Source organism: Falco biarmicus, chromosome Z (assembly GCF_023638135.1).
Source record: "Falco biarmicus isolate bFalBia1 chromosome Z, bFalBia1.pri, whole genome shotgun sequence".
Taxonomy (NCBI): Eukaryota; Metazoa; Chordata; class Aves; order Falconiformes; family Falconidae; genus Falco; species Falco biarmicus.
Genome location: NC_079311.1, coordinates 12,653,305 through 12,670,391, shown reverse-complemented (window position 1 = coordinate 12,670,391; position 17,087 = coordinate 12,653,305). Strand labels below are relative to the sequence as shown.

At 41.6% G+C, this 17,087-nt stretch overlaps 1 protein-coding gene across 4 annotated transcripts in view; it reads left to right on the top strand.

Moving 5' to 3' along the window:
* Nucleotides 1-17,087, top strand: part of LPAR1 (lysophosphatidic acid receptor 1) — a 77,088-nt gene that overhangs the window by 26,120 nt on the left and 33,881 nt on the right. For all 4 annotated transcript variants that reach the window (XM_056324911.1, XM_056324908.1, XM_056324910.1 and 1 more), the window contains one exon: nt 10,074-10,821. In XM_056324911.1, coding sequence (XP_056180886.1) covers nt 10,074-10,821 — 748 coding nt within the window. The remainder of the gene's footprint in view (nt 1-10,073; nt 10,822-17,087) is intronic.

Genomic DNA, 17,087 nt, shown 5'->3' with positions numbered 1-17,087 from the left:
TGATTAAATCCTGCCATGGACTTGCATCACTAGACCCAAGGTCAGAGATAAATGGATGATTCTGGTCATTGACTTGTAATCTGAACAGCTGCCCTTCTACGCATGTGTTTTAGAGATTATGCATCAATAATGTTTGACTTAGGAGCTGAAAAGAAGTAGCAACAGGAAGAAAAGACTTGTATCTCAGTGTGGGAGATTGTCATAGAACAATGCCGTTCTCTCAAGCTCATGCATAAAAATGGACTTTCATCGTTAGATGGAGGTATTGAAGTAAAGCACTTTTCAGACTGGGACTGCATGAGCTTGCCTTTCCCATTTGTGGTAGCATACAAATGAATTTTGGGTATAGTTTATAAAACTGTATTCATTAAAACACCTTTTTTTTTTTCCTGGGGTGCATTGTTTTGCCTTTTAAAACAGAGCAGATGCTACAGTGTGCTGCAGAAGACATTTAGAGACTAATGTTTCAGGGAAGGATTTTATTTTTTTTAACTTGGAAGTAGCCTTGCATGCCTTTTGCATGAGCTAGATGGCATCTCAGAAGAAGTGTTTTGCTACTTAAAAAAAGATTAAAGATAAAGAAAGTTTAAAGTTTTCTCTTAAAACTTTCTTTTGGCATTGCCAGAATAATTGGTTTCCTTCACATTTGGTCAATTTAATCTTAGAAGTAAATATTATCTATTTTATATACACATGTACATATATCTACGTGTGTATATGCATATCAGTAATAAATATTCCTCTGCCTACCATAAGTCCTTTAACTGCACAGGTCAAAAAGGAATAGACTCTTATTGGCCATAAAGGAGAATCCCAGATACCTCAGCAGGCTCTTTTGCAATCTGAAGCCCACCATGACAGGTTTTCACTTGGGCTTCAATCCTACAGATGTATGTGGTGGCACCACAATAAGTTCCTGCTAATTTAATTGCAAATGGTATCTTACTCAAGCTTTGCCTTCTGAGTCAGGTAACAAAAGATACACATCTTGAGAAAGTTTTTTAAAGTCCCTTCTGGATACCAGGTGGGAAATTGTTACTGTTTTAAAATATTCTTATTGCTAGCATGCCACTATAGAAACTGCTTTTGGTGCTTTCTGCAACCCTCTACTGAAGCAACACATTGTCCATAGTCATGTCTCTTCGTACCCTCCCTACATACTGACCTGTCTGAAGCTCTTTGCTCCTGTCTTCTTTCCCCGCCCAGCATCCTGTTAACAGGCATAAGCTGTGATTAAGAGCACAGAATTAAGGCATCTTGGTCATGTTTAAATGTGAAGGATAAGTAAAGTTTCAGGGTAGTTTAGCTATCCATAGCTGAAATCTGCAATAGAAAACCATTCTGGGACACCATCCACAATATGTCAAAGAAGTCAATGAAATGAAAACTTTCAAGAATATGCTTTGAGTTTTTGGCAACAAGCTTTTATTGTAAGGCAGAGTCTAGTGGTTTCAGAACGGATAAGTCATTCTGCTCTTAAAGAGAGAGAAACAAAATGTAACAAAACTTCTTGACTTTTAAGTTGGGGATATTTTGTGGTACACATGACTTCATACCTCAGCTATGTGTAAGCAAAATTATGTCATTAGAAACCTGATTAGTCTGATAATGCAGTAAGTGGAAAGTTAAATAATTCTGTGAGAAGCATTTAGCATCCCAGAGGGCTTTGCTGTTTGCAAAAAGGAAACATGACAAGTGATGATCTAAACTGATTAATGTACTCTGTAAAGTGATTAGTATCTTCTTTCTTTGTGAATGGCATGAGATGAATTCTGCACTAAAACCTTTGAAGAAGAAATTATTTGAGCTCCAGTTGCTTAATGAACCAGGGACTTCCAACAGTGCTTTAGAAATGCTTAAAACAAGAAAACAACAAAAATTCATCATTTTCTCTTTGCTTTTGCCAGCAGTGGATCCTACCAGCCAAATACTAGAAGTAAATGAGTACATTGAAATAACTGCTTTGCAGCTGTTTCTAAGAGAAATCCAGAGCAGTTTCCATTATAGTGGCCTCTCATTGCTATGTGGTTACCAGAGCCAAAAACCACTTCTCCTGCTCTGGGCCACTGAATGCTTACCTATTTTTCCCTTCTTTTTGTTTGAATTGGAGTGGAAGAGATTTAAACTACCCTTACCACAGGATGGTTATCCTCAGTAGCTTTTTTTCCCTCTTTATAATGATGCTTGAGAACAAGTTTTTATGGAGTCACCCCTTTACCTAACAAAGGCCAACACGATTTGCATTTTGGATTTGGTGCCCAATTCTGCATCAACAAATGGGTGATTATTTTTTTTTTCTCCCCTTCTAGGTGAGTAAACAAATTAACCTTTCTACCAAAACAAACCTGTGGTGGTGGTGAACAAGGTAAACGAGAACAAAAGGAAGTGATGAGACTGGAAGTAGTCATTTGTGATCAGAGCTATATCCATCCAGTTACAGGCGTCATAGGGAATGGGTTTTTTTAATCTTACACTAGAGGAGATTACCAGGAGTTCAAAAGAGATCTCTGTTTTGCTCGAAGTAGACCAATACTGCCTTATAGGCAGCTGCTCAGTACTGTATGAACAAGTTACTGGTAGAGAACCCATTGCTGCCAGAGCTCTGAGAAATATTTTTCTATATTCTGTTTATATGTTTCACAAAACAGTGCATCAAAGCAAAAGAAACACAAACTGTCTAATGTATATTTCAAGAAAAAATTATTTGCCATGGTAAACACAGAATAGCCATCTTATTTCCATTTGGAAATCTCAGTTTCCAGTCCAAAATGAAATTTACTGTGCTCATTAACATAATTTTGAATAAGCATTTTGTTTGTAGGCTAAGCTCTCCCAAGTGCTCACACTGCTGGTTTGCTTCACAAGGAGTAATGGAAGCTGTGCCCTGGAGGTGCAAGTAGCCCCAGTAACCTACAGCATTTTGTCCACATAAAAGGCCAGTCTTTCAGCCGCTATAGCCAAGAATTAATTCCCAGCTTGGCTTACTGAGCACCAAACTGGACCCAAAGGATGCATGAAAGTTCACTTCCATGTTAGAGGTGTTAGAGGCGCAGATCTTTTTTCCCTTCCCATTTCTTCCACTCCTGTGGATTCTAAAGTGACACAGATAGAGGACTGTGTGCTGCACCCCTCTCCAGAAAGCTCTTCCTGGGACTGGGGTCTTTGGGAAAGGTCTGTCCTGTGCTGCACTTGTCCTGCACAGCAGCCTTCAAGGGGTTTGCAGCAGGTCAGATGCCTGGCTGTGATGTTGAGAGTGAGGCAGGTAGGCATTGGGAGTGTGAGCTGGGCAAGATGGTGGAGAAGCCTAGTCTGCATCATGACACAGACTTCTTTTGAAGATGTAAGAGGTGGAGTATTTCAGTCACTAAATTAAGCGATGGACTACAATTGTCTTCCTCTATCTCCCACAAAGCTGGGAAATGTTGAGCCTACAGCTGTGTTTGGCTACTGCTTGTGTAGCTCAGCCTGTCATGAAAGCTCTCTCAGAAGAAAATGAAGCTTGCAGGGCTTGCAGAAGCCCTTTCTATACTCTGTATGGGACATTTAGGCTCAACTACCTGATTTGGGTTCAACATGCCCTATCATGTCTCTCCTAGCGGCAAAGCAAATTAGCTTTTTTTGCAGTACCTCCATGTTGCAGTGGTGGCCTCCCTTCAAGATGAGCTTGAATGGTGGAGATGGGGTGACAGAGAAGTGCTGTTTGGTCTGGGAAAAAAAAAATATCTAATATTCAAAGTGTTTAAGCCACGCTAGCAAAGTAAGTGGGATGTGACGATGTAGAACTATGCTCTGATTCAAACATTTGCTCCTCAACTAGAAAATGTTCATTAGAACATGTAGGTAGTGCTGGCTAGCAATGCAGCTCACCTGAAAATGTGGAAAAGGAGGAACAACACAGCAGTGTCTGAATTATTGGGTAGGTTGCTGGAGGGATGAGTTCACTGTCTTTCATTGGGTATTTTTCCCAACTCTTCTAGCTTTCTAATTTCTTGAAACTCCTTTTGCTTGCAGAATTCTGCAGTGAAAGAGACTTCATGTGCATGTGCTTGTGCATGCATGCTTCCTTTCTGTAGCAGTACCAAGTGCTGCCTCTGTGGGTTCAACTTTTGTAATCTGCAGTGCTGTTGCTCCTGACCATCACTACTCTTCAATAATGCTCTTGTGTTTGAATAGCGAATTTCATGGCTCCTGATTTATCTGTCCTGAAAAGCTGTAGGGCTGAGTCGAGGTATTTCAGACTTGATAGTTACCCTGGCATCTTCCAGAAGAAAGGTATTTTTGGAGTTTGCTGGATTTCCTGCTTTCACTCATGCCTTTTTCTTTTTTTTTTAGCCCATGGAAACTATTTTTGAACTTGCTTTTGTAGTAGTCAACAGTGAATAAGCAGTAGAGAAGGTCAACACCCTCCCTGATTTTATAGTCAGTCTGTGGAGGTCTTAATCATAGTTTCCAACAGGATCTGTGTCACTTGTGAATTATACCTTTCAGTAGTAAAATTGCTTCTTTTTCTGGTATTGCTGGTGTCTGGATCTCTTCGGTACACTGAGTGGCTAGATAGGTTGAGGTTACTCTTTCCAGGTATAAGACACTGAACTGAGAAGTTCTGTTTCTAGTAGTTGGGACACTTGTTAGATCTGAGACTCCATAGTAATACAGTTTACAACAAAAGCATCCTAAAAATGATTTAATACGGTAGCTATTGCCACACTGTCCCTAAGCTTTATCATGTCACAGCAGAGTTAAAAGGATCCCTTATTGTACAAGTTTTTCGTTAAGTGTTGAACAATTACTTCGGAAGATGCAATTCTGAAAAGAATATGTGAGAAGCTGTTGTGTCTTGGTGGTAGGGTTTCATACTTTCATTGTGCAGAGGAGATTGTATCTGTACATAGGCATAGTAGGCATAAGGCTATAATTAATCAGGACCCTTGCCTTGAGACTTTCTGATTTTTTAATTATTTTTTTATTTTACTTGAACTTTGGGTAAATGCCTCCTAAACTTTTACTTTAAAGTAAACACTGTCTTTTCCCCTTTGTTTTTAAACTTATTCTTTTTCTTTGTGCAGTTTGAACAATAGTTTGTGTTTTTCATTAGATAATGGAGAAATTTTTTGTTGCAACTTGGAATTTTTTTCTCATCTGTTACAACTTTATTTTCATAAAACCCATGGTTTTGCAGCTGTGGGTTAAGAAAGTATTTACGTATTGAGTCAATTATTCCTATACTTACTTGCTTATGCTTATATTAAAATATTCTTAATTGATACTCTTATTTGGGGATTTTGAAGTTGGTGCTTCCCCAGAGTTTTTCAGCTCTAGCCTTCCTGGTATATTGGTAAACTTCAGAGTATTTATGTAAACTGAAGGCAGTGTTACTGCTTTTCCAGTCACTGCAGCGCTAAATGTAAGGGTGTAAGACACCTCTTGCTGTTTTGGAGTCCTAGTCCATCATTCCTAACTTTGCATTTCCCCTGAAATGTTTTCTGGATTTCTGGTGGCACTAAGAATGCTAAATATTATTTTTAGGATCCAATACTAGCTACCTCAGAAATAAAATCTCATCCTGTACAGAATGAGTATCCTCAGAGTCCTGCAAACTTGAAGGAGACTGCATGCAAGTTGCATGACTTCTCAAAATTGTGGTCGCTGACTTGTACTTGGCATTTCATTGCGTACAAAATTATAATCTCCCTCAGATTTCCTTGCCAAATAAATTGCTTTTCATCTCCTGTTTGCATTCTGGGTAAGAAAACAGCAGCATGTCAAGGTTAGTTCAGTAAAGGGGGGGGGGGGGAAAAGAGGAGCAGACTGTGTTCAGAGAGCTTAGGTTCAAAATATTTTTAAGAATTTTCTTGGATATGGAATAAGTTTTGTGGTTTCCAAGTTTTAAAAGCTCTGTAGAAGTGAGACCTTAGTATTCTAAGAATGTTCAGTTCTGTTTCTCTCAGTAAGAAATACACTTGTGCATGCGGGGGTGGAGGTGGGGTGTGAGCGTCCTCTTTTCTTTTTCTGTTTTTTGTTAGGTGGACTGAGGAACTCAGCAAACACTTGGATTGTAGTGGGGTTTGTAAACTGATCATTTGCCCCTCAGGCACCTTGTGCTAACTAAATGCTTCATTTAGACGGTATCAATCAGCAGTGTTTGAAAACTTGGTGGTGTTCGTTTTCCACCCTAAGCATCTCTCCACGCACAGACCTCACCAGGTGGGCTGTCACTCACCTCTTAGCTGGCAGGATTCAGAGATCCCCTCTCGCCTTCCCACTCCAGGCAGCCAGTACCTTCTCCATTCTGATCCTTTCCCAAGAGGGAAGAGGTGGGTAAGGGCCTGCTCACTTAAGAACATCCCACAGGCAAGCTGCTCCATGTCTTGGATCCAGATCCTCACCCCACTCTTTAAGCTGTGATGGAGAAGTGGGACAGCAGCGAGACAAATCAAACACAAAACACTCTGAAGATGTTTGCATGGGTTTTTCTTCCCAGTCTCCCCACTGCCACCCCAGTGGCTTGGTTCCATACCACCAAAGGAGAGGAACCAAGAGGATGAGTATAGCATGTAGCGGCTGGAAAGGCCAGTGCCAAGGTGATGTCTGGTCACAGGAGGACTTGGTTTTGACTATAGAAGCAGAGCAAGGTTTATTTATTAAGTCCTGGTGCCAAATTTCCTGGTCTGTGTGTACTATGTTGTGGTTATAACTACGTCATACAAATATTAAGAGGTTTAACTCCATGTGCTCAGGACTTTCTTGTTCTTTTGTTTAGGACAACTGTGTCTTGAGTGTTAAATCAACCTCACGTGGTTAGAGGAGGCTTTGTGTTTAGCCTGCTATTACTCCATTTTGCTTTATCTGTCTTGTTGCTTTATAATCCAGACCTTTCTTTTCTCTACAGGGATGTGTCCTAGAGGTTCAGTTAACATGGGCAATTTGCAGCTCAGTTTGTTTTAAACTTCTGTTGAGATATTCTAAATGGATGAGGTAAATCTCAGGGCATTGCACATCTGGCTTACCCAGGCAATGAAACACACTGAGTGAAACTTCAGGAAATTAAAATATAAACTTCCCTGCCCCTTTTCCTGCAGGGGCAGGAGAGGGGATGAGTCTGCCTGCTTGGATGGCTGTTATGGTATGTTAACACTTTCGGTACTCGGAGATATGTTGTGTTTCTCTCCCGCTTGAGCCTTTCCAGTCAGATAGCAGCATCATAGGTAAATGCAATGCCTTGGGATTTGTACATTCATGACCTGGGAGATCAAAACCTTCCTGTAAGATATATGCTGGCATCTGAGAAAGCTGGTCATCTGAAATTCCCCTGTTAGAACTTTTGTCAGCAAACTATCTCTTCTGCACTTCTTTCCCTTGGGACTGAAAAGATTGTTTTTAAAAGAGTTCCCAGGTTTTAAATTAGCACACCTTAAAAACAAAACTTCTCCAAGATCCCTTATGCAAACAGAGCATTTTGTTCCTGTGTCTTCAAAATGAGAAGAGAAGCAGTGACCCTCATGCTAGTCCTCCAAGATTGCTGCAGTGCTGTCGTGCTTTTAAATAGAACAAGTCTAACTGTAATGTTTTACATACTCATGTGTGTTGCATACGCTCAGCCCTGGCTTGGCATTTTGTGAGGAAGACAAGATATTTTTTATCATATCTTATTTCATATTTCATGTGAAAAGGCTGGGGAAAATATTACAAAATAAGGGAATAATTCACATTCTAAACCCACTTGCAAAACAAAGCCACACAATCACCTTTTTTTTTTTTTATGTGTATCTACCACAATTTAAGTTTCTGAATTAAAAATGTGTTGTCAGGTGTAGCTGGCCTCTGCCTACAGGAGCAACTGTGGAGCAGGAATAGTTACATATGGGCAGCAGCCATCTGAAAGGAATTTAGATGGACAAATATATAGACAAAGAGAGAATTTAGTCAGGAATGCAAAAGTCCCCACTAGATCCTGGAGTCCTGACCTCCTCCATAATTCAGACTGCAAGACTGCATCCAGGTATTCCTACAGAAAGCAAAGAAACCAGGGCATTCACATAATTAATGCAGATGTTGGCAAGCTTTTATAAGGGCCACTAATTCATTCGTATGACTTCCTCTCTCCCTCAAGGGTTCCTATACTTGACCTGTTATTACCACGTGGTCTTTAAACAAAGAATTAAAGCCAGATGTCTTGTAGCTAGGTTCCCCTTTAAGTATCCTTTATAAATTTTTTTCTGTACAACAGAAAAATCTTACATGAGAACTTTTTAAAATTCTTAAATAATTAAGGCTGAAAGGTTTCTAACCTGAGAGTTGATGTATCCTAGAGGAACAATAAAAGTTTTATAGTCACTGTGCTGAGAAATACTGTTTACTCTAGCTTTTTATTATCCTGGGTCTGCAAATGTTTCTGATCAGTGTTTGTGTTGGAGGTAAAATCATTCTAAAAAAGACCTTTTTCTTTAACATAAGTCTAAATGTCATGTAATGCACTTCGGATATAGGTGGAAAGTTTTGTATATTGCTTTATTGAAATTAGCTTAATTGTGTTGACAAACAGATGGAAATAAAATGAAACAGAAACAGCTCTGGGTAATTCTAAGGAAATCTTTATCAGATACTATTTTCACTCAAGTCCAGTTACTAATTCTGTTTCCCAGTTCGGTACATCTTGGTTTCAACATGAAGGTTAGGTTAGCTGTAGCATTTCCTGCAGAACGGCTGGAGCTGTCCAAAACATAGTTTTTTGTTCGCATGCTTTAATGGGAAGAAATTCTCATCCTTTCTTCTTGTTGTTCTGTTCTTTGATTGGTCTTATTACCTGGTTTCTTGCTAAAATTGGTTGTCTTCTTGTAAAAATTCAAATTTAGTGGAGTTTCACAGCCATAAAAGTAGGGTGTCAGAGCCAAGTCTCCTGGGTCTCTTTAGAAAGAGACTTTTTTGACGTTATTTTCTTGGTTTGGGGCTTTTTTAATTATTATTATTACATCTTTGTGGTTAAGCTGTGCCAAACAGGGAACCAGGATGTCATTCAGAGGGTTTCTTTTTCTAAGTTTTGCCTTTTGGGAATTGCACCTTGAGTAACTGATTATAAGTGAGGAAGGAAGCTCGTTAAGCATTTTCTTGTTAGCTAACAGCTTTATGCAAAACTTCCACATTGTGGTGGAGTATAAGGCTTGTATTTGCACCTGTAGCTGTGCTCAGCTGAGTACTCTGCGAGGAAAATAAATTGTGTATTCCCTAACATAGCCGTAACAATACTTAATGCAAGAAATAAGGCTTGATGCTTTTAACACTGGTTAAGTTGAATACTGTTTTTCTGATTTCTTGCTTTGCTCCTATTTCAAATTGGTATAAGCCAGTTTAGATGAGTTATATTTCTAACCCTGATTTGAAATTTGGCTGATGAAAAAAAGAATGCTTGCAGAAATACACTGATATGCTTCTGTTGTTTGTAAATGCACTGCATGTTTTATGGACATGGCTCCCAGCCCTGGCAATTCTGTCTTGGAGCATATTGATGATCTTAGTCTAGGGTATTCTTCCCAGTTTTTAAGACAGAACAACAAGGAATGCCCCTGATGGAGATGTGAATGAATCAAAACCTGCTAGGGTATGTAATCCACTTCTTCTCCTCTTTGAGAAGTACTTCTTTTAACACCACTCCAGCCAAACAACAGTTTTATGCACTGATAATGTAAATAAGGTGCCCTGTAACAACGTTAACTTTTCCTACAAATTGCATGCCCTTCTTTTTAAGTGAATTTTCAGCAGGTCTGCTTAGCCAGAAGCTCATTTGCAGTGCAATTTACAACTACGTCAGAAATCGTGCTAGCTCCCAGAGCAGATGGAACCATTTCTGGATGTTTCTAATCTGGTTGCTGTTACTGGACTCCTCAGAGCAATTGTTTGCGAGTTGTGGAATGTCATTTGGTCTGAACAAATGAATTTGTTCTGAAGTGTGTTCCCTTCCTGTCCCCCTCCCTGCTCTCTGCGCGTGTCTTGTCCATGGAAGCAATCATATGTTTTCAGTTCTGATGTCATTCTTTTTTTTCTCTCTGTTGGTTTTTTCCTCCCCTCTCTTCTTTCAGTCCACAGCCATGAGCGAACCACAGTGTTACTACAATGAAACCATTGCCTTCTTTTATAACCGAAGTGGAAAATATCTAGCCACGGAATGGAACACTGTCAGCAAACTTGTAATGGGACTGGGGATTACCGTCTGCATCTTCATAATGCTGGCCAATCTCTTGGTTATGGTGGCTATTTATGTCAACCGCCGATTCCACTTTCCTATTTATTACTTAATGGCCAACTTAGCTGCTGCGGACTTCTTTGCAGGGCTGGCCTACTTTTACTTAATGTTCAACACAGGACCCAACACTAGAAGACTGACTGTAAGCACCTGGCTTCTCCGTCAGGGTCTCATTGACACTAGCCTGACAGCTTCTGTAGCCAATTTGTTGGCCATCGCTATTGAGCGGCACATAACGGTTTTCCGAATGCAGCTACATACTCGGATGAGCAACCGGCGAGTCGTGGTCGTAATTGTTGTAATCTGGACTATGGCCATCGTCATGGGCGCCATACCAAGTGTTGGATGGAACTGCATTTGTGACATCACTCACTGCTCCAACATGGCACCACTCTATAGTGACTCCTACCTGGTCTTCTGGGCTATTTTCAACCTGGTCACTTTTGTGGTCATGGTAGTCCTATATGCTCATATCTTTGGGTATGTCCGCCAAAGGACTATGAGAATGTCCAGGCACAGTTCTGGACCCCGCAGGAATCGGGACACCATGATGAGCCTCCTGAAGACTGTGGTCATTGTGCTTGGTAAGTGCTTTATTTGCCTCCCCTGTTCTCCCCCCTCTGTTTCTTATCAGGAGATTTCAGTAATGCATGTCCGGCTTCTGGGAGTTCAGCAGCATTTGGAAGACACTACGAGAGGTGGTGGTAAATAGAACTCCCAGCATTCATTACTGTGTTTGGACTAGAAATTTTATTTATGTAAGTGGGCATAAGAGACTTGGCCACTAAGCTCTCTGACATGAAACTGATGAAAATCCCGAGCCTTGAGATGTAAGCAGCAATGCAGTTTTAAAACCTGTTGTAGCAGCCTGTACTGTGCAGTGTTGGCTCTTTTGTCTTTGAAGATGCCAAATGACTGCAACCTTAAAATAGTACAGGGAAGGCTCAGTCTTCCACTGAAGTACCTCTCACTTCCTTTTTGCCAGCCAAAAGCTGTCGTGTGTATTCAGGCAGTGCACTTGCATTTCAAGAACAGTGAGGGGCTACAGGCTACTGAAGAAAAAGGGTTTGCATTTTAAGCAGGGCTGCGTGTACAGTTTGCTCAGGTCATTAATATTTGGCACATCTGAGCACTTGACAACTTTCTAATGCAGAAAAGTAGCATATGAGGCACTGGTGTGCTTCAGCACACTGCTCAGGAGGTGCCTGAACTTCAGGGCCGTGGAAAACAGGGAAACGTGAGGCAAATGTCATGACACACTTTGGAGTCAGAAGGTTCCTGTCTTTCTGTGAATTGCTGTATTTGTTTTTTGTCTGGGACTCCCAATTTTCTTATGCAAAAGCATGGCTTGGATGCTGGGTACCATTCCCTGGTGATGTTCTTTGCAGTTTATCCTGCTCGTTGTTGCCACACATAATAGCGAGCTGCAGGCAGGCAGGGATGGTGCTAGTTTTCTCTTTGTCCCAACCTGTGTTCCCACCCATGAGGTCCTCCAGCACTGTACACAGGTCTCTTGGGACCCTAGTACCCTGTTGTATGGTGAAGTTGCCCTAGTAGTCCATAAATAGCCCCAGTTCTTGCTTTGACATCCTGATTTCTATGGCTTTACACTGTGACTTGTGGTTTTTTAGCAGTTTCTGTCTACACAAACACAGCAGAACAGTTGCAGAGATTTGATGTGAGTCACTGTGTCAACTCATATGTTAGTTTAAGAATGTACATGTTACTCTTGGACCTAGTGATTAGTTTTGTAACCAGAACATGAACTGTGTAGTTGACTAACCTGTTCAGCCATTGGTAAGATGTATTCCTACATGCCTGCTCTTCTCTTTAGGGAAAGAATCTCTGTGAGTTTTGCAAGGGAGGCTGTAGTGGTGGGTAAAACCTCTCCTGACTGCCTGGTGTTTTGGAAATCTGTCCTGTCCCACCTCCATGATCCTCCTTGCAGAAGGCAAGAGGAGGTTAAGAACACAAAGAAAATTCATGTTTTGCAGTCTGCTTTCTAGGAAGTAGATCCTTGTTTTCCCTCCTGAAGGAATTGCTGTTCATACAGCAGTGGAGTATTTCCTGTGAGGTGAAAAACTAGCTCAGATGTTAAAAAAAAAAAAAAAAAGTTGGGAAATAGTAAGCATTCATACCAGTGCAATGCAGAGTTATAGGAATAAAAAAGTAGTCACTGAATAAACAGTACATGGCAGCTAATCGCAGGCATTCCCAGTATGGGACTAGAGATATGTATGCAGCAGGAAAGTGAGATAGTGACTGCACCCTTCTCTGTTCTCCTATGAGCAGAGGTCACAGGGAAGATCACCCAGTGTGGCCACAGCAGTGATGTGTACAAACAACATCAAGTAGCCCTTTTTCCCCCCCCTAATAAGTACCTTATTTTTCCCAGGTATTATTCTGGAAACAGTGGAACAATTCCAGAGGTTAAGTAGCTTTAGCCAAACTGAAGGTGACTCAAGTTTGGGTGCTGATGTAGTTCATTAATAACTTGATTCCTCATTGGGGCTATCTGGAGTAAGATTTTTTTCAGGACTGCAGGTAGCACATGTTGAAGCTCTCTTCAAAAGTCAAACAGGACCTTGCTTCTGGTGCAGTTAAGTTCATTCAGTATCGTGCACATGCTCTGCTTTAGCACCTCTGCTAATCTGCACAAAACTCCATTTACAAAGAGAGGTAACATATTACTTTATTAAATTGGTTTGAGGAAAATAAAGGCGTTCCCAGGCTGTGACATGTGTCATCCTGTATTCGAATCTCCCACTTTGGTATTATTTTGAAAATTGACTTTTTTGTTTGGGTTTTGGTTTGGTGTTCAGTATTTTTCCCTCCCAGAGTAGTATGGTTTCTTTGGTTAGAGGAGGTCAGTCATAGGGCTATATGTAAAGAAGCAGCAATGCTTTCACTGCCTTACTACCTGTGAGTCATGGTTGTAAGATAAAGGTAGCTGGCAAGTACCTGTGGGTTTGTTGTGGATTAGGTTTTTTGGCTTTTTTAATAAATAAAAGAAAAAAAAAAAAAGCCTGAACTCAAGAAGCAAGCCTAGGGGCAACCACAGGGACTTTTGTGAGGTTCAATGTTTGTGCATCAGGGAGTTAAGCAGACTGCTAAATAAACCCTGAGAAATGTTTGTCAGTTGCCATCAGCTGATGAGTGCTGTCCCATATTACTGGATTTGCACTTCCAGTGAAGGAATGTTTTATGGTTCTAAAGAAAAAAAAATGTTAAGCGTCCCTTCAAAGCACTGGTTAGACAGTAGCTCAGCTTGGAGTAGACAGTGCTGTCAGCCTGTTGATCAGGCCAGTGTCCTGGTATTCTGGTGCCGCTTGCGGTATGCTTGTAAGTGTGGCTTGCAGTTTTCACAAACAGAAAATGTAATTTCAAGTGCCATATTTCTGAGTGCCCTCTTGCAAAGGTAGTCAATACATACCACTGCAAGTTTATCTGCTTCAGTTTTGGGAAAGGCAGAAATGGTGAGTGTCTTAGGCTGCTGGGAGCAACTTGCTGAATGCTTATGTCCTGCAATCTCTCTTTTTTTTCTGCGTCAGTGAACCTCGATGACACAGAGGAAAAGACACCCTGCCTTTCTTAATGGTGCAGATCAGGGTAATATGTTGCTGTTTGAGGCAGAAAGCACCATTTTGCTGGAGGGGAGATGGGGAAAGGAAGTGTTTCAGTTTATTCTTAAGAACCCTCTCCTGTCTCTCCTGCCCCGCAGCTGAGTGGGGAAGGGAGCTTATGTGTGTCAGCTCACTTAGCCAGGAGGAGGCAGTTCATTCTGGAGGAGAGGGAGGGTGGCTTGGGAACCAAGGAAAAACAGAGCTAGGAGTCTGGAGTAAACCTATGAGCATTGGCAGAGGCAGGCAAACTGGTTCTCATCTTAGGATCATTGTTAAAATGCTGCTTAGCCATAAGTAACCCCCTTGTGACTTGGGCAGCAATGAACTGTTCGTTTGACTTTTAAACTTCCATAAACGGCCATCCTGAAGTTCTCCTGCTGGCTGTACTCCCGGGCAAAGCCTCGCTTCTGCAAGCGGAAGAACATCTTTTCCCCTGTCCCCATCCACGCTGTGTTTCAGGGGGCAGGAGGGGGAGGGAAGTAACACAAGAGCTTCTTGTTCGTTAGCTGCCCAGCACTGCCCGCCCTCCTCACGCCTTGCTCCACGAGGAGAAGAGCCGCCCCGAAGGGGGTGCAGTCCTCTGGACGCGATGCTGTCAGCGTGTGCGGGGTGGACGCCAGCCGCCGCTGACAAGAGGGTGATTGTGTGGGAGGACTACGGGCGCTTGATGCCCTGGCTGGAACGGTCGGGATCTGGCACACTGCGTCATCCCGCAGAGCGGGTGGGATGCTGAATCCTAGGAACAAGTCATAAGCAGAGAGCAGATTTTTCTTTTTTTTTCTTTTCATGCCCTTTTGGGTTTTTTTTCTTGAATAAAATATTTCAAACAGAAGGAAGTGACTTCATAGTTTAGCCCTTTTTTTCTTTTAACAAGGCTGCTTTTGAAATCTTTCGAAAGTAACAAGGAACATAAAGCTCCTTCTCTGGAGCACGCCTTCCCTTTGCGCTGGGGCTAAGGCAGGACTGAACTGTGTTAACACACATAGCCATAAAATCTGGTTGGGTTTGGCTTGCAGCTCAATGACACTTTGCCTTTCACCACTACCATGTGTTATGTTTAAATGAGCAATCAAGGGAACAGGCAGAAAGTTGGGTGACAGCTGAAAGTTGGCATCCTCTCTTCCATCCCCCACATTTTCTCATCTTATATTTAAAGGCAAAGCTAAACAGTTTTTCTGGTAGAGGTCATAGTTAAGAGTCTGAATGCATTTGACTTGGCCCAGTGCAGGTTTGGCCCCAAAATGGATGAGAGTAGCTAACTACGGTTTTATAATACTATGGCAAAAGCACTAAGAAAGGATTTCAGAGCTCAGGGCTGGAAAAACTAGCTCTGCTCTGGATTTCCATCGCCTGGAATAAGTCATGAAAGGCTAGTCTTTTGTGGGTTCTTATATACCCACATTTGTAGACAACTACCGGCTTAGATTGTTACTGTTGGAAAGTTACCCTGTATATTTTCTTCCTAAATGCTGGTTAAGCAGCCATCCTTAATTCGTGAGCTCTTGCTTTTGCAATGTGGATAACTGTTCCCCATACCTCCACACGTGTCTTAGGGCATTATTCTCTATTTAGAAGTTAGACTGTGAGATTATGACACCGAGGTTTTATCACTTAATTTTAAATAAGAAGGGTTGTTGCTGCTATTGTTACATGCATTTTACCAGTCCTGCCAATTAGCTTTCTGTTGGGTGAGTTCCCAATAGTATTTGGCCAAAATCAGGCATGCCTGTTGAGCCGAGCACCACAGCTAGCTGCCAGGATGTAGGGAGAGCAAAGAAGGAATTCACAATTGCTTACCCTTTATGTTCCTGGGAACTAAAAAGACACTTGGGCCTTTCCCTCCTGTAAGACCATCCACTTTGTTTGGAGGAATGTGGTTTACTCTGTAAGATTTAGAAATTAATGTGGGCACAGATAAACAAGTGAAGGCTCTTTTTTTATAAACTGTTTTGATTTAAAGGAGTCTCACTGTGTTTGAAGACAGTCCCTTACTTATTATAACGAAGCAATAAATGCAAGGAAAACATCTGGAAGTTCAGTATAAACATCTGGGAGGGTGGAACTGCTCAGCAACAGCTTTTTTCCTGCCCTCTCTGCCACAGTTATGAATTGCATGAGAGACTTATTTTTGTACTTTTGTAGGTTTTCTTTCACATCTAGCTACCAAATGGAAACAGAAAGCAGCAAGTAACTATGGTAATGCACTTGAATGTCAACATGTGCTGTAGCCAGACAGTTAAAGCAAATGAAGTGCATTATTGATAACTTTAACCTTTCTGGGTGATTGACTGATATGCAGCATTTCATGCCAAGATCAAAATCATGAAGTTCTGAGGAGGCACATTTTTTTTAAAACGATGTTTTCAATATCTACTCTGTTTCTTCTGGCACGCAGCTTGCACCTTTTCCTGCTTCCTTTCCTCAAGCAGTAAGAGTGCTTGATTTTCAGTAGAAAATAAAGACGCTCTGAAATAGTGCTACAACCTGAGTGGCAGTACCCTGTGTTTTGCCCCGGGTATATCTTTATGTCCATACCCCTCATGCAGTGTCAGGTGGTTAACTGGGATGGCCTGTCTTTTTCAGCCCCTGAATCATAAGGCTTTGACCTACCTAAGCCTTATTAACTATATTTCACTGGTTACCAGGTTAAGTGATACTGGACCGAGATGAAGATGGTCTTGTCTAGACAGAGCTTAGTCATGTCATCGCTTGAACTTCAGCAGACCTTCCCAGCCCATGTAAAGTTATTCTGGTGGGCCAAAGCAAACATCATCCTTGGTAGCCAAATGCAGCTGGTAAGAGGAACTTTTGGGGAAGCCAGGGTTTACTTCTTAGCCCTGTGACTGGAAGAAGACAACTTCCTTCTCCCTGAAGAGTCCTGCTGGCATGGAGAGAGCTGAGCTCCCCAGCAGCATTTTGCCTGCGATGACTAAGAATGAGGATGACATCTTAACTTTGAGATGTCCTTCCACCAGGCAGCAGTGGCCCCATTTGCAGAAGAGCAGGAACCAGTTGGGTTTCTTTTGCCTGGACATTATTACGTTTTTATTAGAGAGCTGGGCTGGGCAGTGACATCAGGCTGGAGTTCAGATGACAGTAGCACATTTTCACAGCTGCATCTCTGGAAGCGAGGGAGTGAAGTTATAAATATTGGGTTACCCTGTGGTCAACACTGGGGACTCGTTCAGAGTCATCAACCCTGCCTGACCTCTACATCACAGTAATGT